The sequence below is a fragment of the Limulus polyphemus genome, unplaced genomic scaffold (genome assembly GCF_000517525.1).
Source record: "Limulus polyphemus unplaced genomic scaffold, Limulus_polyphemus-2.1.2 Scaffold78, whole genome shotgun sequence".
Lineage (NCBI taxonomy): Eukaryota > Metazoa > Arthropoda > Merostomata > Xiphosura > Limulidae > Limulus > Limulus polyphemus.
The window spans coordinates 282,488-302,560 of record NW_013665688.1 but is presented as its reverse complement, the minus strand read 5'-3'; the positions used below and the strand labels follow the sequence as shown (position 1 = coordinate 302,560).

At 33.9% G+C, this 20,073-nt stretch overlaps 1 protein-coding gene across 2 annotated transcripts in view; it reads right to left on the bottom strand.

The window, feature by feature from the left end:
• Positions 1-20,073, bottom strand: part of LOC106467241 (nephrin-like) — a 139,452-nt gene that overhangs the window by 35,499 nt on the left and 83,880 nt on the right. For both annotated transcript variants that reach the window (XM_022395976.1, XM_022395971.1), the window contains exons 3-5: positions 16,647-16,757; positions 13,406-13,609; positions 11,221-11,514 (exon numbers count right to left, since the gene is read on the bottom strand). In XM_022395976.1, the coding sequence (XP_022251684.1) occupies positions 11,221-11,514; positions 13,406-13,609; positions 16,647-16,757 (609 nt within the window). The remainder of the gene's footprint in view (positions 1-11,220; positions 11,515-13,405; positions 13,610-16,646; positions 16,758-20,073) is intronic.

The following is a 20,073-nucleotide window of genomic DNA, read 5'->3' as shown; positions in this document are numbered from 1 at the left end:
ATATATATATATATATATATATATATACGTATGTATATGCACATATACATGCATAATGTCATACATATATATATATATCGCCATTAAAAATAGTCACCACATCAGTAGCTTATAGCAGACTACCTTCTGTACATACAAAAAATATTTTGGTAACTATCTTGGGTTACCACACACAAACCAAGTTGAAAAAAATGTGATCAACCTCTCAGGTGTTTCTTTTCTGGCGCCATGAAATGAATAATTACTGGCAAAATTCAGCTGAACTAAGAATTTTCGGTTATGATTCTTGGAGTTAGAGTTAATGTTCATCTTGTTGCTAGGGTCTACATATCAATATACATCCAGAGGAAACAACTTCCTCACTACATAAAGGAAGTTATATACACAACAATGTGTGCTGAAATGAATCTTGTGAGACTCATGTGGTATGTTACATATAACCTTTGTTACTCAGGCAGGTCAAGCAAGTAATTCTCTCGAAACATCACGAGGTTTCACCTCCGAAAGTCACTTAGTTGCTTGGACTACAAGGGCTGTAATACCTTTTTAGCTAAGTTTTCGAGTATTTAGACACTATTTTCAGTTGTGCAAACTGTTGATGTACTAGGTATTATATCTAATCACTCCAGCAGTCTTAACTTAATCAAGTAAAAACTATGTGATAACTTGGTAACTCGGAAACCTAGCAAAGATTTGAGTGATATGATCCATGGAGCTCACATATAGCGAAACGTGATGAACGTTTCAGCTCAGAGAAGATTACTTATTAGTTTCAAAAAGTAAGGTCACTAAGTCCTATCGACTGTGGTTTCAAAACATAACTATCATCTTTAGTTGTGCAAACTTTCGACGAACTTAGCATTATAGCTATCGACACTACCCTTCGTAACTGTGGTAACCAAGTGAAAATCATTATTTCACTGCATGACTTGGAAATCAAGGGTTGCAATACCTATTCATTTAGCACTATTTCAAACACATGACTGTCCTAGCTTAATAATCCATCACCTATCCCATGATTTTGTTTTTATTATGAAGTTATGTTTGATAGCTCAGAAAGCAAGGTTGGCCAAAGCCTCTTAGTCCTGTCAATCTCACGGAAAATAGACGTATCTAATTTATGATAATTGATTAGGTTTATCAGTCAGGAAGGCACTTGGAGCTGTTTCTTCTAGTTCTGTTGCTTCTTCATCTAGTTCATTCTAAATAACCAGGTAATTGCAATCAGGTTTTAATGTATGGGCTGGATTCTTTACAGTAGGTGTCTGTGACTTGTTGTCGATAAATGTCAACAATAAAAAAACAGCACATAGTCCACTTGTTTTAAAATAATGTATTAAAACAAATCAAACGTATATCAAGATGCTCATTGCACTGTTGGTTATAACAGTTGTGTCCTGATCTTTAAATAATTTTTCTCTTTTTCTTCAAAGTCCACACAGGCTGGTTCAGTTTATTTGGAATGCAATTGGAAAAGACAAATTATAGTTCTCTGCTCTGTTATTACAATATAATCTTTAATAATTTCACTTTAAAAATCGCTACTTTCTGCTCTTTATGGCAAAACTAAAAAAATCACGCAGTCTAGATATAATTTTTTATATGTCTAACTAAATATTTTGAACTACATTTTGGACGCGTTTTTATAGCCCGATAGAGGCCTAGAACGTTCCACACATTTCGAGATATTATGATATAATAATACTCAATTAAAGCAACGAGAAAAACTTAGAAGGTTCTAGTAATATGAAGCAACAATACTACAGTCGCCAATTCACAACAATTAAACTACACAACGTATAATTCATAAACAGTGATATGAACAAAGTTGCGATAAACTACCGCTTCTAACAATATATAAATTTCACACTTGCGCTATATAAACTATCTAAATCATAACACTCGCATTAAACTTAAACTGAAACAGTCATGTATATCTAACGACCTCTTTCCACCTTATCCCGATTTTTCTTGGCTATACCCTTAAATATCGGAGAGAAATGTGCTGAGTCTTGCTCTCAGGGATCTGTGAGGAAGTCATAAGTTATTTTTCTCGTGACCTATATGTCAACACCCGAGGATATGTCCTAAACATCGGGCTATCATGTGATAAAAATTACTAGAACTTCAATCCTCCAACGAATAATCATATTCTGATCCATAGTGACACAATGACGATTGCTTTCTGCATTTCGTCCCTTAGTCGTGTTTGACTCCAAATTTATAGTCACTCTGGCAGAAAACCTCTCATCTTGGAGAGGCTCACTATTGCCTCATAGATTACAGTCCTCGCCATTAGGTGCTTTCCATCTCACCTGCTGGTGAGTTAGCTTCTGTTGGTGAATACTGTCAGCCAACTGCACCTCAGCTTTTACTTATTGTCTTATGACTTTGACTAAGGACGAGGTGGGGTTGCCCTAGCTGACAGAGGCCTGAAGTTCTATGGAGACCATCCCAATCGGTCTCAGACTCACCAGACTCAACGCCACCATGATGACTTTCAGTTGTTCTCTCCTTCCTTGCATTGAAGTCGAAGCTAAGTGGTAGATCATAGTAGACACACATTGGAATATCTTCTTCTGGAGATCTAACTATCAAGATGGCATGGGCTTTTGCAGCATCAGCAAAAGTCTAATGTCTATGAGAGAAATTCTTCTAGGACTGATATTCCACTCTCTCTATTGATCATGTCCTTTGTGCCATATAAAATGTCATCTTATGACAACAAAGCTTTTTAAACGTAACAAAAGTTTAAGTAATGGCGGTACACAGTTCGTATAAAACACAAAAACTCCACAATAGTATATATTAAAGTCACGGCAATATAATTTTCAACTTACCTATCCAATGTGTGGTACTTTTAGGAAAGACTGATTCCACTTACAGCAGTAAGACTGATCAGCTAATAACAGGAGATTCAATGTGATGCTTACTACGAAATAATTCTATGTTCTCTGACTACTAAAGTCTTGAAATATAATTAAAGATTAAACACAAATGAACAATTAAAGTGAACAATATTAATTTAAAACAAACACAGTTAAAATGTATGCTTAACTGATCACAAAGAACAGTTGTATTTATTGGAGTGTTAGTACTAACTCGATGATCTTAATTTCTCAGCTGCATTTCTCCCAGACTATTACAGATTACTTGACTGAGATCGTATTCCAAACCGAATAAAATGCGATCTTGTTTCAGACTGAAAGGTGAAAGGTGCTATACTTATATTAACTTATTGCTTTTAAATCACAATATTTACAAGCATTTACGGTTAAGAGATATGAACCACCAATCTTCAGATTCGCAATTTAGTAAGCTAACCACTGCGACACACCGGATAGCCATATTAGCTACAATTTGTAGATATCCAAGTTCATTCATCCAACTGAACATACACTTTAACAGTACAAATAATAGGATGGATGATAGATTGATATTTACTGCTACGTGTCCGGAACTAAAAAGAAAATCCCATTTTCCTTTCATCTAATAGTACTAATTTATAACCTAGATATGTCAGGTTTTATTATGCTCTCCCAATGGCCTAGTTGTAGTAACTTATTTTTATAACAATATTTCATTAGGAGTAGCTACCGTCCTCAGCTGGATACAAACGGTAAATGATAGTTTAGATATGGGAAGTTGTGGACCCTAGCGCCAATAACAGCTCTTAATTTTATTTTTCTTCCAGATGTAGTGCTTAAGAAGTTAAGTTTCTTAACCAATTATTTCTACCGTTGTGTGACTTTTTTATTTCTGTAGATACATCTCCCACTAACGAGCATTTTACCTTTCTCACGTTATAGTTTGTACTCTAATTTTATTTGTTTGCCTGTATTTTATCTGCGAAGTCTTTTGTTTTTATTTATCTGTAAGTTGTTTCGAAATAAAACAAACGGTAATTAGATGCCGTTTTACACGTCATTTTTTAAAAATGTTATTATCAAGCAACAAACATGCATACACACATACACTTTCTACGTATATTTATTAGGACCGTTCTCACACCATTTGGAAATTATTTAATTATATACATAAAACAGACTGATCACGTAATGCGTCAGGTAATACTTGAGCCTATGAATCTGAAAATATAATAATATCACGCTTAGTCCACAATGCAATTAATAAGTGAGAATCTCTAATGTTTTAACGAAAGTATCCATCTAAAAAAGGGGTCGTTAAAAAATATAATTTCTCTGACCAGCTTTTTAAAGACATCTATGATCAGACTACTAAACTAGTAACCACTAATAAGGAAATCTATTGCTGCCAAAACCTGGTGTAGAGATTGTGAAAGTTCATAAGGTGTAATAGACATCATACTTTGACCGCTTTCTTTCATATTGGTCAAAATTTATATCTCTAGTCCTGTCATGCGATGGATATTAAAAAACTATCATATGACAGTAGAAAACTAATCCAAGAAAACTTTAGACGCAATAATAATAATAATAATGGATTGAAATTGTTGACAGTTAATGACTTAAGACATGGGATGTCTGATGAGTTGTGCTTCACCCTTTCCTCTGCTAAAGGTCAATCAACCGTATGAAGAAAACTGCTTAAAGCAGTTGACCCTAATTGTATTGTCCCAACAGTGCAGTTTTGCTGAGCTAGTGTAAAACTGTGGGGAAGTTATTGTGGGGGTGTTGCCCTTTTGATTTCTTTAGAAGAGCAAACAACATCAATAGTTTTTAAAATGTTGTTTTTTTGGCAAACTTCTTCTAGTTCCCTGTAGAGTTTATGCCTTTCCCAGAACAGACTTTTAACTGGACAAAAAGTAATACAATCCTAATTATAGTATTTTGGCACTTGTGTATAAAGTTAAAATCATAAATAATATTCAACGTTAAACTGGAAGAGATTTATACAACTAAACGTCAAATGAACAAGAGCTTAAGTATACCTCTTTGGCGGAAAGTATTTAATCAAGTGTTTTATTTTTATTTTCAGCTTTTGATAGTTTGATATCAAAAACCTACGTACCTCCGGCTGAAAGTGAAATGCAATGTGCTTGTAAACAAGAACAGAGCACGTTGTATTTGTTTTCGTGATCTATCTCTTTGATCTTTGTTGCCTTGAAATGCTCCCCCCCCTCTCAATGAGAGAACTAGGTAAGCAAATTAAAAGTCATTTAATTATTACTATTACACATTTTGTAGAAATGCATTCTCATTATTCATTTACTGTTGACGTCAATGTTAATTTACGCTGATTATTTCGTCTGACTGTTAATTTAATAAACACGACATTGTATTAACAACAACGAGAACCAAATAGATATACTTTTGTGTCCAACTTTAATACGTTTACCGAAGGGGTAAAGTTGGAAAATTACAAATGCTAATAGAGAGACATTATTTCTACCATCAAAAGATGCATCCGCTAAGGAAGGAAATGGTAAAGTAATTAAAAAACCCAACAAAAACTAATGCTATTAACGTATAGTATTGTAGGTCTACTTTTCATATACATATTCATCACAAATCAATATAATATATATATATATATGCTTTGGATATTACTTATTCTCTTCACATGTTAATATACATATATATGTATGTGTTTATATGTTCTGGAAAATGCTGGAGTGAAACGGAATTAGAATATTGCAACTTATACTTAAGTGCGATTTCTTAGAGAATAGAAACGTTTTAAGTAAATTGTTTATTGCAAGTAAAATCATTAAGTACAGATACCCTTACAAGTCTTCCTTGGCTCACTTAAGATGACGAGAACCAATGATTCCTTAAATTGGTTACAAAAATTGCATTTTTTTTGTGGAATAAAGAGGAGTTAAAGTTATGTTATCTTGAGGAAAATAAATCTTTAACTTACTTTCTTCCTTCGCAATTTAATTTACATAGAACGTAGTTGGCACTATATTTATTAATTTTTGCTTTTTCGCATGAGCTCAAACATTCTGAGATTTCTGAACACTTTTGCATTGACATGTTTAAAGTAATTGGAACTCAACTAATGTGTTTGTTTGTAATTAATCACAAAGCTACACAATGGGCTATCTGTGCTCTGCCCACCACGGGTATCGAAACCCGGATTCTAGCGTTGTAAGTCCACAGACATACCGCTGTGCCACTGGTGGGCCAATTAATGTGACAGTACGATTATCTAACCGAATTACATAAGGATGCCAAGTTAAGTTTGTAACCAGCATCGCAATACTTTTCAATACGAACACAAAGAAACGTGCACTTAGGATACTAAACTTGTATAGAACTGAAGATTGCAAAATTATGTTATTAATTGATATATTTGATCCTTTCATAAGCTTTCCTAGTTGCCCATAAGATATAAAGGTGGGGTAATAAAGATACTTAATTCTGAATTACAAAACATAATATGACTTATTTTATCAATTAAAAACTCTATGTAGTATTCAGTTGTGAGTAAAATAAAATACAAAATCATTTGTATTCTATGTAAGTTATGTAAAAATAATCATGGACCAATTCCGAGCTCTCTGCAGGTATATTTTCCGTTTAAACAAATTACGGGCCTGACATGGCCTGGTCGTTAAGGGGTTGGACTCGCCATCTGCGGGTCGCGGGTTTGAACCCCGTCATCGAACATGTTCACCCTTTCTGACGTGGGGGCGTTACAATATGATGGTTAATCCCACTATTCGTTAGTAAAAGAGTAGCGCAAGAGTTGACAGTGGGTGGCATTAATTAGCAGCTGCCTTCGCTCTAGTCTATCACTGCTAAATTAGGGACGGCTAGTGCAGATAGCCCTCTTGTAGCTTTGCACGAAGTTCAAACGAAACACATTATGAAGCACTAATTCCGCCGTTAGCAGTAATCAGCTTACATAAAACAAAAATGATACAAACTTAACTACGTCAATGCTTAACATGCTTAAGAACTGCTCTGGTTTCTAACAACGGTGACTTGTTTTCACTTCAACATTGGGATACTATACCGTCATTTCAAAAGCTGGGTTATTTTCACCCCAACATCTAGATATTGCATTACCTTTTTAAAAGTTGGGTTGGTAATACAGTTTATTTCACTTTTTTAAACACAGTATACTAGAGTGTGTAATCAACAGTTTACAATCACTAAAAAGTAAAAGAATTTATCAAACAACAAATAATAAATTAAAAACACATCAAAAGTATTTCTAGATAGAATAGATATTATAATTCTGTGCAACTTCATTTTATTTCAAGGCAAGTTCATGCGAGTGGAAGTAAATAAAGACTGGTAATTCAAGTATATATATATATATATATATATATATATATATAAGCGTCAAAATAAAAAAGCTGAGGTACACAAAGTTCTATAAATCAACGCCCAAGCAAACTGTGAGAAATGGCAGCAGGATACTGTGGGAAATGGCAGCAGGATTTCAAGAGGAACTTAAGCTTTTACATGCAAGGGATACATCAGCTAACAATGACTTTCAGGAAGTTAGAAACAGTAGGTCTAAAAGTAGTGGATTTAATTGTAATGAGCGTGTTTTATTGAGCAACAGGTTTCAGTTTAGCTTGTGCAGATAAGGAACTATTCGAGGGAAGAAAAACAAAAGGGACAGAGAAAGATATGAATGATAAACATAAGGAGTTATATTTATAGACGAATCTTTGACAAGGCGTGTGGATAGGATAGTCTGTTGGTAAATAGGGAGAACAGAATTAGATTATGAAATACAAGTTTATAGGTTATTTAATAGGGATAGGTTATTACATAGAGAGAAGGAGTGGCTTTTTACGTAAAATGTGAGTTACATCCTGTTGAAGTTGAGAATATCGAAGATAATAGTAAGGAGATTGAATCAATTTGGATTTATATTAATGGATATAAAGGGAAAATACTTTTAGTGGGAATTTGTTACAAACCACGAGATGATACCAATGAAATTAATGTGAAATTTTATAGTGAGATTAAGATTTCAGTTGTTAATGAAGTCATAATTATGGTGTGATTTTATTTTCAGGCATGCCGATTGGGAAATGTTAGAGTCCAACCATGAGGGAGAATGGTTTTTGGAAAAGATGGATTTCTTCATCAAGAAACAACGCATTTTAGATTTATTATTAACTTCTAATATAGAAATGGTTGAGGGGATAGTAATTGGAGAACATCTGGATACAAGTGATCATTGCTCTGTTAGGTTCGATGTTTTGCTGTATATGGAAATCAGTAATAACATTATTTTGGTTACAAATTTCAAGAAAGTAAATTTTGAAGGGGTGTGACAAGATTTAGGTGTTGTGAATTTGGTAGCTGAGTTATTTGGATACACTGACCAAATGTGAAAAAATTTCAAAAGAAAATTTTTTAAATATTCAAGCTAAACATATTTCTTATAGAAAGAAAAGGGGTGACTGCAAGTAAAAAACAGATTGACTCACAAATGGTATAAGGGATAAAATTAAAGAAAATCATCACGAATTTAAGAAATTTAAATTGAATGGTATGATGGGAGATTTAGAAGATTATAGAAGATCAAGAAAGTTGGTCAAACAGGAAATTAGAGCATAAAAAAGGATATATGAAAAAAGGTTGGTTGAAAATGTGAAAATTAATACTAAGGATTTTTTAAAATAAATTAAGGGTAAACAAAATGTTAGGATAAGAGTAGGACCATTGAGGGATGATAAAGAAAGGCTCACATCTGATGGTAATGAGATGTCTGGGTTATTGAATTCTGCTTTTTTCTTCAGTTTTTACTAATGAATATTTAAGCAATATTCCACATCTTGGACAGTTGATAGATGGAAAGAAGATCGAACAAAATTACCACATTAATTCTGAGCTTGTTAAAAGAATTGGGGAAGTTTAAAGAACGATAAGGATTCTGGGCCAGATAATATTTCCCCAAGGATTTTGAAAGAGGTTAAGGATTGGATATGTGAGCCCCTTGCTACTATTTTTGTACGTCTTTGTATAGTGGACAGCTGCTAAAGGATTGGAAGTTGGCTAATTTTATTCCTTTTCAGTTGTGGGAAAAGGTTTGGAAAGTCTGATGAAAGATGCTTTGCAAAGCTCTTTAACACAGTTTAGAATTTTATTGGATAGCAACACGGTTTGACTAAGGGAAAATCTTGCCTTACAAATCTTTTAACATTGTTTGAAAAGGTTACTGCTTATGTAGATCAGGGTGAGGGTGTAGATTTCGTTTATCTTGATTTTCAGAAAGTATTTAACAAAGTGACACATAAAAGGTTTGTTAAAATTATATCTATCGATGTAGAGGATGAGTTAGCTAATTGGATAGAATAGTGTCTGGATGGAAGTTATCAGAGGATTATTATAAATTGAGTTCAGGCAAACTGCATTAATGTCACAAGTGGAGTATCTTAGGGCTCAGTCTTAGGATCATTGATCTTTTCGATTTACATTAATGTCATAGATGAAGGAATGGACAATACATTACTCAAATTTGCCGATGATATTAAGGTATTGGGTGTTTTTGGCTTTGAGGAGGGTGCTGCTGATTTATAAAAGGATTTAGATCATTTAGTGAGTTGGGTAAATAAATTGCAGATGAGTTTTAATTATAACAAATGCAAGATAATGCATGTGAGTTATAAGTATAATTTGGATGGGAATAACCTTAACAGTGTTACGTAATAAAAGGATCTTGGTTTAGTGTTTGATCAGTCCCTCAAATCATCCAAGCAGTGTGCTGTGCTAGTGGTAGGGCAAATAGGAGTTTAGGTTGTATATACAGAAATATTGAATACAAGTCTAAAGAGGTTATAATTTCATTGTATATGTCACTGGTTAGGCCATATTTGGAGTATTGTGTTCAGTCTTGGCTCCTTGCCTTAGGAAAGGGTTCAGAGGAGGGCTATTACAATGATACCTGGAATGGAAAGTTTGTCAAACGATTAGAGGTTAAAATCTCTGAAATTGTTTTCTCTTGAAAAATATAGAGTTAGAGGAGATCTGATTGAGATGTTTAAGATTGTTGAGGGAATTGATAGTGTTGATGCATCATTGTTCTTCATATTTAATGGTGAGAATGGTAAGACTAGGGGCACAAATATAACTTTTGGAAGGGTAGGAGTCATTTTCAGCTAAGACAGTTTTATGTTTCAACAGGATAGTTTTTTTTTGGAACGGATTGCCTTCGGATGTTGAGGAGGCAGTAAATGTAAATGAGCTTAAGAGAAAGATTGATAAATATATGAATAATAAGAGATGGATTTGAGAGTTTTTTAATAGTTTTAGTTTAATTTAGTGGATGGGACAGCGTAGGTCCTTTGTTGTCCCTAAATGTGATGTTAAAATGCATTTTCAAATACATTTCATTGAACATGACGAATTATACTATCCACTAAAACTGTATGATATATCATTTAGGTTTATCAGTTTGTGCGACCATCTATAATGATGAATAAATAAATCAGTACCATGTTAATTAATTTAATAATTGGCAGAATACATAGTAGTTCGATATCATTTGATTACATATTACATTTTCAGCTGATTAAGAGGATGATTAATCCATTAAATGTTTTCAATTTATTTGTAATTGATCTATTGCTAATATAAATTAATTACGTTTAGAAAAGCCACATTGCTTCCGTTTTTGCCCACCCTAGTGGCACAGCGGTATGTCTGCGGATTTGCAACGCTAGAATCCGAGTTTCGATACCCGTGGTGGGCAGAGCGTGTAGCTTTGTGCTTAATAACAAACAAACAAAGCTTCCATTTTTCACGCACAAATTTTATTTGTACGAGGTTAACGTCTCTTTTAACATATTGTTTTCACACGAACTAAAGTAGCTTCCCCCTGATAGTTTAAGTAACTAGTGAAATAACAGCCACGTGAACTCCAGCACGTATTAATGAATTTTATTTAATGAATTAATAAAGGATTACTCTGCACATAACCGTACATAATTTTGAACTGATAGACTATACGGAATGCAGCTAACCAACAGCACCCACTGCCAATTCTTGGATTACGATTGTTTGATCGAATAGTGGGATTTGACTGTCGTTCTTATAGCGTACCCATGACATCAAAGTACAGAACGCATTTTTGCGGAAAGGGGATGAAGAATGAACCCTGAATTCACATTTCAGGCACACTAACCACTAGGCCACGTCGGAACCTTTTCTGGATCTAGTACTAGAAACTCCAGAGTGTAAAATAAGTATATAAAAACTAAAGTTACGAGTATGTTTGATATTATACACAACTTAAGTTTTAAGCTAGGCCTTCTTTGAAACGTACAGTTTACCATTAAAAACCACCCAGTGTTGATACTACTTCCTGGTATTTTGGGGTTTTCGGCATTACACATGAAATACTTCCTGTCATCCTCCATAGACGGTGTATAAGTTAGCAGGCTGCTGCTGTGGCTTTTGTTGTTCTGGGTATTTGTTGACGACTGTAGTTTCTGATTACCCAACCACCATGTTATCAGTGCTGTTGGACGAGCACCTGTGGCCACACATTGGAACTCCACTTCAGTTTCCACAGCAACTGGTATTTTAAACGGTTCTATTTCAACTATTTCTGGTTTGACTAGAAAATAGTATAAAAAATTACAAATAGCGAGTTGATCACTTCTGACAGCATTTAATGGTATTGATGTAGCATGCTATTTTCTATTTTTGGTCGTTAAAGGTAACTTTAAAACCTCATATCCACAGACAGATCGTTGACAGCGTTAATTTCAGTTTACTTTTACTTAATGTTTTGAGTTTATAGTAAGAAATGACTTATTTATTTATGATTTTAAAGATAAACTCTTAATTATAGAGAATATTAATAATTCATAACTATGATAATAACTGTTATACTGTAATAATAATTCTAGCAACGTTTGTAAAGTTTGAGACATTGGTCATGAAACATAGCCAGAAATTATTCACATCAAAAAAGAACAAGGGACTCTAATGATTGACAGAAAAAAACATTGGCTATGACAGAAGTTACAGTATTTTTTAATGCCATAATGTCAAAACTATTAACATATGAATATATAAATTGTCAGAAATGCGAAGAAACCTGATCACAACAAGAAAGGTACTTAAAGATCAACCCTCGCCTTATGATGCTTTAACACAAGCCAACTTAAAATATACACCAAATAATTTTTCACTCTCAATTTGTTCTCGAATTTTGACCATTTTTCCAAATCGAATTTGCTCATATTATGACGAAAGCGGCTAACCTTCAGTGTGATCCTAACCGTTGTATTAAATTTCCCAAACCTAATCAATTTGTTCTTTAGGAACAGTCAACTTCAGTCTTTTCAAATTATATGTTTCACAACTTCAAATAGACACACAAAGTGAAAACAATACCCCTGCCGCCAGGAGGTGTAATGAAATTCGACCCAACCCCACTATCTTGGAACCTAACAGTGAGAGAGTACTATGTAAAATTTGAAGCAATTCGAAAGTAACTGTTCACTTTAGAGAATCCGATAATCTATAGTCCTGAACAAATACTTAGAGCTGTGAATTGCAGAATATGGACATTAAGAACCGAAAGCTCACACCAGAACCAGATCCTCGAAATCTGAAAAATGAATTGATCACTTTTGCTAAGTTCTTGCGTGATAGTAGTTTTCCAAATATAAAAAAAAAATAGAAAAAGTAAATAAAAATGAAAATTAAAGACCGGAATCCGAGTGCTAGAAAAAATCATCATAATATTTGGAGCAAGAATTGGTTATTTTTTTAACCACCCTTGGAACCGATGCTTGGCGGACACAATAACTCATGAAACCGTGGTTTCTATTATGATACATAATAGTTGGAATGGTTTCCCGTTGTCTTCTTCGACCAATACAATTTATTGTACAACATACCCAGGCCAACAAACAAATTAAACGTATTATTACAGCAACGGGATGCGAATCACAAACCCTCGTATTTACAGTCCGACATGCTAACCATTATGCCACTCCCAGTCTGAAGATTCTACTCGGAAGTAAAATATTATCTACCAAATCCTAACTTGCTGTTACAAATCCCATGACAAGAGAGCATGAAAACAATTGATATCAATATTGACATATTTGGCCATATTAGAGGAAATTACGTAAATAAATGATATAAATTTTTCATAAGCTCAGTCGATCGACAACTAATTCGACATTTTCACTTGAATTCATGTAGCATAAAGTAGTTAGGAATTTTTAAAAAATCAAGTCAATATTGCACTAAAATATCTATTTCTTTTAGTTTAATCTGAAAATCTGAAAATATACTTGAATAATGGAAAGATATATTAACTTCATTAACTTATAATGCATTGTATGCCTAAATAAATATAGATTTTTTTCAGAAAACTAAGTTACAGATTTAACGACTAAAGTATTAAGCTATGACACAAATGTATTGAAAGACAGAAATATCACACCACGTAACGTTAACATTTAGTCAGTTGATATACGAAAACTTACGATAGAGGTCGAGAGTTACGGTACTGGAAAGTGGAACCGTCACATTGTTGTTGGACGACTTGCAAGTCAGATTCATTAGCAGATCGTACCTCCACAGTGCAGGAATGTATAACACGTTCTCTACCATTTTGTGTGGAAGGAAGGAGTAGTTATTGTCTAACAGATTATTTCCTTTCCACCACGAAACTGCCGGTCTTGGCTTACCTGAAAAATCATCTTCTAGAGTAACGACTTTCAATATTAAGTTTCAACTTAGTCATCCAAAAGTTGTAGCGTCTAAAGTCTTTGAAATTTGTAATGATCGGCAGAACTTTTGCCTCTTAATATATGAAAGGTGTTTAATCAGTTCGTAAACAGTTTCGTTGATGCATAGCGTAAAAGCTAATTTAAGCAAAATATGATAGTTAAGATAAACCAAAATATTTCTCGTTGTCATTGTTGTTAACGATCGAAAAAGTGATCATTATTTGATAAATTTTTTGAAAACACGAAATTTAGGGGGAGGGGGAGTTGGATAATTTGTATATACTGATAGTGGCGTGTAAACCCAGAAGCAGAAAGGCTTAGCAACTATATATTTGATTCACAATGAATTCCCTATCATTCCATCGCGCTATGCCACCGCGGATAGATTTATGTTGAGGGAATTATGTTACTTATTTTTTGTGTGTGTTTGTTTTTTAGGAAGGATATTCATATTATAAGATTATTACACGAATTAGAGCCAAAAGGAAAAATATTTCGAAGGAGGAAGCCTTCAATCCAGATTAACATTCTCATCCGCAAAGTTAAGACTACCATTATGAAAGAGAACCCTTCGGCTCAAAAATACATTGCGATAAAGCAGAGCATAAGTAGTGGTATAGTTAACAATATATTAAACAAGGATTTGATGATGATAATGAAGGCATAAAAGTTTGCTAGCTTTCAGTCATATCTCGAAATCAACGACTGTTGTCAAATTCCCGGATGCAGCTCCAGTAAACTTTAGTCTACTTAAACATGATCAGTGATCTTGAAAGCCGAAATCATAACGTTTGTGAAAAGCTTGTCAATATGCATGATCTAATAAATTGTGGCATCGGGAAACAGTACATAATTATGGCTATCAGGCTGAGTAAGATCGACAATGAGGAAGTAGTTATAAGGGCAGCATGGGACCTGGAACATTTCTTTTATAAAGTGCAATAACTCTATTAGTAAAGTATGATATATCTATAGACTTGGTGTTTTTAACACAAAGAATTATTGCTTACATGGTCTTGCATTGCCCCAACAATTTTCAGCGTATGAGGATTTTACGGAGTAAATTGTTGTATTGCTATTTTTAGCAAGCTGAAATAGAAGCTACGATGTTGAAAATCGTTTAGTAAACTTTTTCAACACATGCGTATTTATTCCTTTTCTTTTTTGTTGTACAGATATTTGTTTGTACACGAAAGGCAAATTGTCTTTGTCTATAAGTAAAAACTCACATTTCTCGCATGTTAGCCTAGTTTTACGAGCGAAAAGTGTTTGTGGATAAATAGCGATTGTTACACTTAATAAAATATGTGATGTGCTATGTTGTAAAATATGTATACGGTGGATTTGAGGTCGTTGTATGGGACTCGCTTCATCACTGGATGAATTATATTCGAGGCATTGATATTGGACTTACTAAATCACTGGATGACGAGGATTGGTATTTGATGATTGTTTGTTGATTTTCACACAAAGATATTCGAGGGCTACTTGCGCTAGCCGTCCATAATTTTGAAGTGATAAGCTAGAGGAAAGGCAGCCAGTAAATACCAACCACCGCCAACTTTTGGCTTATTCCCATTGAATAACGGGTTAGACCGTCACTCTTATAAAGCACCCACAGCCCGAAAGTGCAAGACGCGAACCATGGATCCTCGGTTTCACAGAACAGCATACTAACCACTAGGCCATTAATATTTGATTAGGTATATTCAGTATTTCGATGACGCTGATCAAAGAAACTGGAATCGATGTAATTCCATTCGATCCCACACATACAATAAATTTTGTAATTGAAGCCAACTGGTGAAATTAATTTCACGTTTTTTTGTGGGTTTTTTAAATAATCGTTAAGTTTTTACGTTCGTATTTAAATGTTAAAATTTTAGCTTACATTTACATGTTGGCTAAACAGGGATTACACACGTAAATACGAGATCATATGGACGTAAAGTCACATCAGAAATATTCTCTTGTCTGATAAATACAAAAAACAACACCTCGAATAAATCAAGTGCGTCGGTATTTTCTAATTAAAATTTTCTATCAGTGACTGTCAAGAAATAATTAAAATTCCAACTTAAACACTAGAAGTATAATTAATGCCCAGCTGATTATTGGCCAGATCCTAGTCCCTTGATGGGATCAGCGGTAAGTTTAAGGATCTGTGAACAGAGCGCAGTAAGCCCATTGTATAGTTTTACGCTAAAAGAGACAGATCGTAATAACTTTTCGAAGAACCTAACTAATTGTAGAAATCTGTTAAACTTGGGCGTATAAGGAATTTATGTGACAACACTTCTGTACTGATGGATATTGTACTATATTTCATGTGGTAACACTCGTGTTCCAGTGGATGTTATTACTACTATAACAGTAATATTAAGCGACAAAATTAGCATGCATCGTTCAACTGAATTCTCTAATAGGCAGCAGAACACTGAATTTTAAGGCATACTACTGCAGAATCACATAATATGATGCATGAAACACCTGAAAATTATGCCGAAATTGTAAAGCTATTGTGTAATGTTTCTTTTGAATGCTTAATATCAAATCTTAACATTTATATGATGGTAGAATAGTACAATGCTTATGTCACAAAACCAACCAGGTTGAACAATTTTGAAAAATCAAATTCAACAACTTTGGGTATAAATTGTAAATTTTTTATATGTCAATTGACGTTTTTGTATATCGCTAGATTTTTTTTTAACCTGTGTAAGTGCACAATCTGTACACACTCTTCAGCTTATATATATTATTTATTAGTACCTTAAACGGCAAATCCCTCGATGTGGGCATTTTTTATTAATTACTCCATTAAAAATAGATAAACTAACCACATGAGAAGATTAGTTTTCTCTTATTAGAAATGTAATAAATATTTATACTTGAGTCAATAGGTCATCATTGAGCGAATTAGACAGCAATCGTAAGAGAAAAAAAATACGCGATAGATGAATTTTTATTACTATTCATGATTGATTTCACTCACCTCCGTAAGAGATGCATGTAAGTTTTAAAGGTTGCCCTTCACTGTATGGGCCTACAAGTCCTGATAACGTCGTATTTCTTTCATCCAGTATCAAAACCTTTGATGGCGGTTCTGTTGAGAAAAGCCATTCATTTAGATACATCGACAAATATACATCTAAAGATGTAAACAATTTAAAATGAAGTACATCCTACATTCAATACCGAAAGTGTGCTAATTGCTTATCCAGTTTGCATTGAGGTTAGATATTTCATCATCTCCAATGGAAACATTTTTTAAGTAGTGAAACCAGTACTTTTCCTCACTGCGTAATCCCAAAAATCAGTACTGTTTCTTATTATATCACCAGTAAAACTATAACTATTTCTCTTCAGCCTCCCAATAAACAGCGTACAGAAGGATAGAGCCAAAGCTGCCAAGTTTAAAAAATATGTCTAATAAAATGACAAACGTTCTTGTTTTTCTAATAGTTAATTACGGACATGTGTTAAATTAGCCGAAGTGTGAGAATGAAATAAATCGTATGTTGTATGAGAAAAAAAAAATATGGAATTTTATGATAACATGGAAAATAAGTAAGATAACCAACTATGTACTGCGGATATCTGATTTGACTGAACAAGTTTCGGAAGTTTACCATAGATTTAACAAAGCCTGCAACTTATCATTTCTTGCATTAGTTTTGTTGGCGTTACAAATGAAAATGCGGGTTCTTCGTGACTTTTTCCTCAACATCTAGATATTCTTGTTTATTTATGTTCCAACAGCCAAATTAGTTCCGCAGATAATAAAAGAATGTTCCGCTTCAATCTGACTGAAAAAAGGATGCAGCGACAAAGACAGGACTTGATTTCAACGCACTCCAGTTTATAGACAGCACAAATGTTTAATTCACTGGACTACGAATGAAACAAAGATCAACTGTTCTATTTCAGTGGTTCTCAAACTTTTTCGTACGCGGACCACTTCGGCAGGACAAAAAAAGACCCTCCACAGACCAGCTACCGGTCCTACTCCACCTGTTCTAATCTCTCGTATAATCTCTGCCATGGCGTTGCGTTCAGTCAATTGCATTTCGAATCAGCCTGTGGACCACCAGTGGTTTCGAACCACACTTTGAGAGGCAAGGCAGACACATAGACCAAGGCATACAGATAGATAATAGACGACGAGTTAAGTTTTTGAACAGCTTACGCTTACCATGTCAGAGCAGAAAAACTCACTTCTGCCCTACGAGAGCACGTGTGAGAACAATTGGACAGATCTCATTTATGATCTGGGTTAACAAGCCAAATGGCAATTACTAAACAAGCCTTCGTATTGATTGGTGATACCGAAAATTACACTGAAGCTTATTTATTCACAGGGTATATTCTTTAAATGCATGTACAGTCATACACGTACATGTTTTTTTTAATTAAATCATAACATAAATGTGGAAAGTTTTCCCGTGCATTCGAAAATGTACTTGAAATCCATCTTAATAAAGGAAAAATTATAGACTGCATACATCAGTTCTTACTTTATTAAGTGTAAGTTCATCGACTAAAAAAGTGCCATTTCTGACACTCAAACATTGTTCTTCGCCATTTTGAATGGATCAAGTGGATTATTAAATTACAAAAGTATCGCTTTCTTTAAGCGGTAAAAATTCTCACCGCGGGCTGAACAATATCTTAATTCTTCACTTCTCAGTAGATTTTGGGTATATGGTCGAATATATCACGAGAAGGTTTGGACTTTGACAAAGTTTCAATGTTTTCGCTGTAATATTTTGAGAGTAAAACATAGCTTGAAAATAATGAAGAACGTGATAATTCTTTGCTCACCTCACTTTAATCAGCATATAGTTTGAATAATCAAAAGCACTTCCACTTTCAGGCGAGCTTGCAGAGAGTAAAGCTCTCGCGACACGAGATCGAAGTAATTAACATATTTCATTTATAAAGTTTGAAACAAATATTTGTCGGACGATCAACTTTTTTCAGTACAACGTTTCGTCTCTAACAAAGAAACACGATCAAGTATAACTATGAATGTTGTACGTGATCATGTCTGTCTGTTACTGTTAGTTTGTTTGTAATTAAGCACAAAGCTACACAATGGGCTATCTGTGCTCTGCCCACCACGGGTATCGAAACCCGGTTTCTACCGTTGTAAGTCCACAGACATACCACTGTGCCACTGGGGCGTTACTGTTAGAGAAGAAACGCTGTAATTAAATAAATCTATGAGCTCAAAAATAGCTATTTTAAAATTTTATATATATTTTTGATATTTAAGCGGGTACCTTTTAAAAAGAATCTAGCATATTTTACCGTTTTCAAAGTGCTTCTTAGAAACTAGCGACTCTCTGAATTATGTATCTTATATATAGGTAGTACGACATATGCATAAAGTTATCCCATGTCCAATGGCAAAGCTGAGATTGCAAGCACAAAACATCATGACATAGGATTCAAGCACTCAGATTTCATATGCAAGTTGATTACATAGACAAATACCGTCCCTAAGGAAGCTACTGATTTTTTGGCAAACATAGGATCTAAATCACCATTTTTGAGGGGTAGTTACTTTTACACATACATACCTCACCTTCCCTTTTTTTGGGTGAAGTATTGCCTTTTGGAATTTTGGAGGTAATGATTTTAAGAGCACTTACATACCTTAACCTTCCTTTTGAGAAGCAAGGACTTAAAGTAGTTGACGAACCCAAAGAAACAAAAAAACGCCTTACTTCCCCATTTCCACCAGCCAGCAGAAACGCAGATAGTAGATAGAAAATATCCAAAAATAAAATTAAAATGATGATATTATATGTGATCCCAAAGAAATTTCAAGTGTTTATGTAATGTGCGGGCAATTAGATTCTGGAAGAAAGAAAAAATGTTCTAAAATGAAATAAAATCGTATACATATATTAAGTTAACTGCTTTATAAAAAGAATGAGCATAGTGTGAAAGTATGCCATTCACGACTCTCGACAAGCTGTGTCTTTGACAGGTAAACTTAATGGTTCTTATTAACTTCACTTTAACAAAAAAAGAGTTTAAGACAGGCAGTTTTATCTTTAACGTCACATACTGGAATAATCATGCTTAAGAAAATACAGACTGAACGATATAATAGAAGAAAGCAAAACATTGTCAGAAGAAGGATGCCAGAAGATGGCTACTAATGTGCTGGTTAATTGGGATAAAAAAAGAGAAATATGAACTCTCTGCAAGCAATAATAGATATCGTGAATTCTCGAATAAAAAGTGAATATTTAAACAAATATCAGAATTTCAACGACGTGAACAATTACATTTTTATAATCAGTCTTTATAATACCAAACTAATCCACAAATGATTTTTATTAATTGCTATGAAAACTTTAGCTTTTAAAAACGTATCAAATAAAGCAAAGTCTTGGTCCCAAATCTTA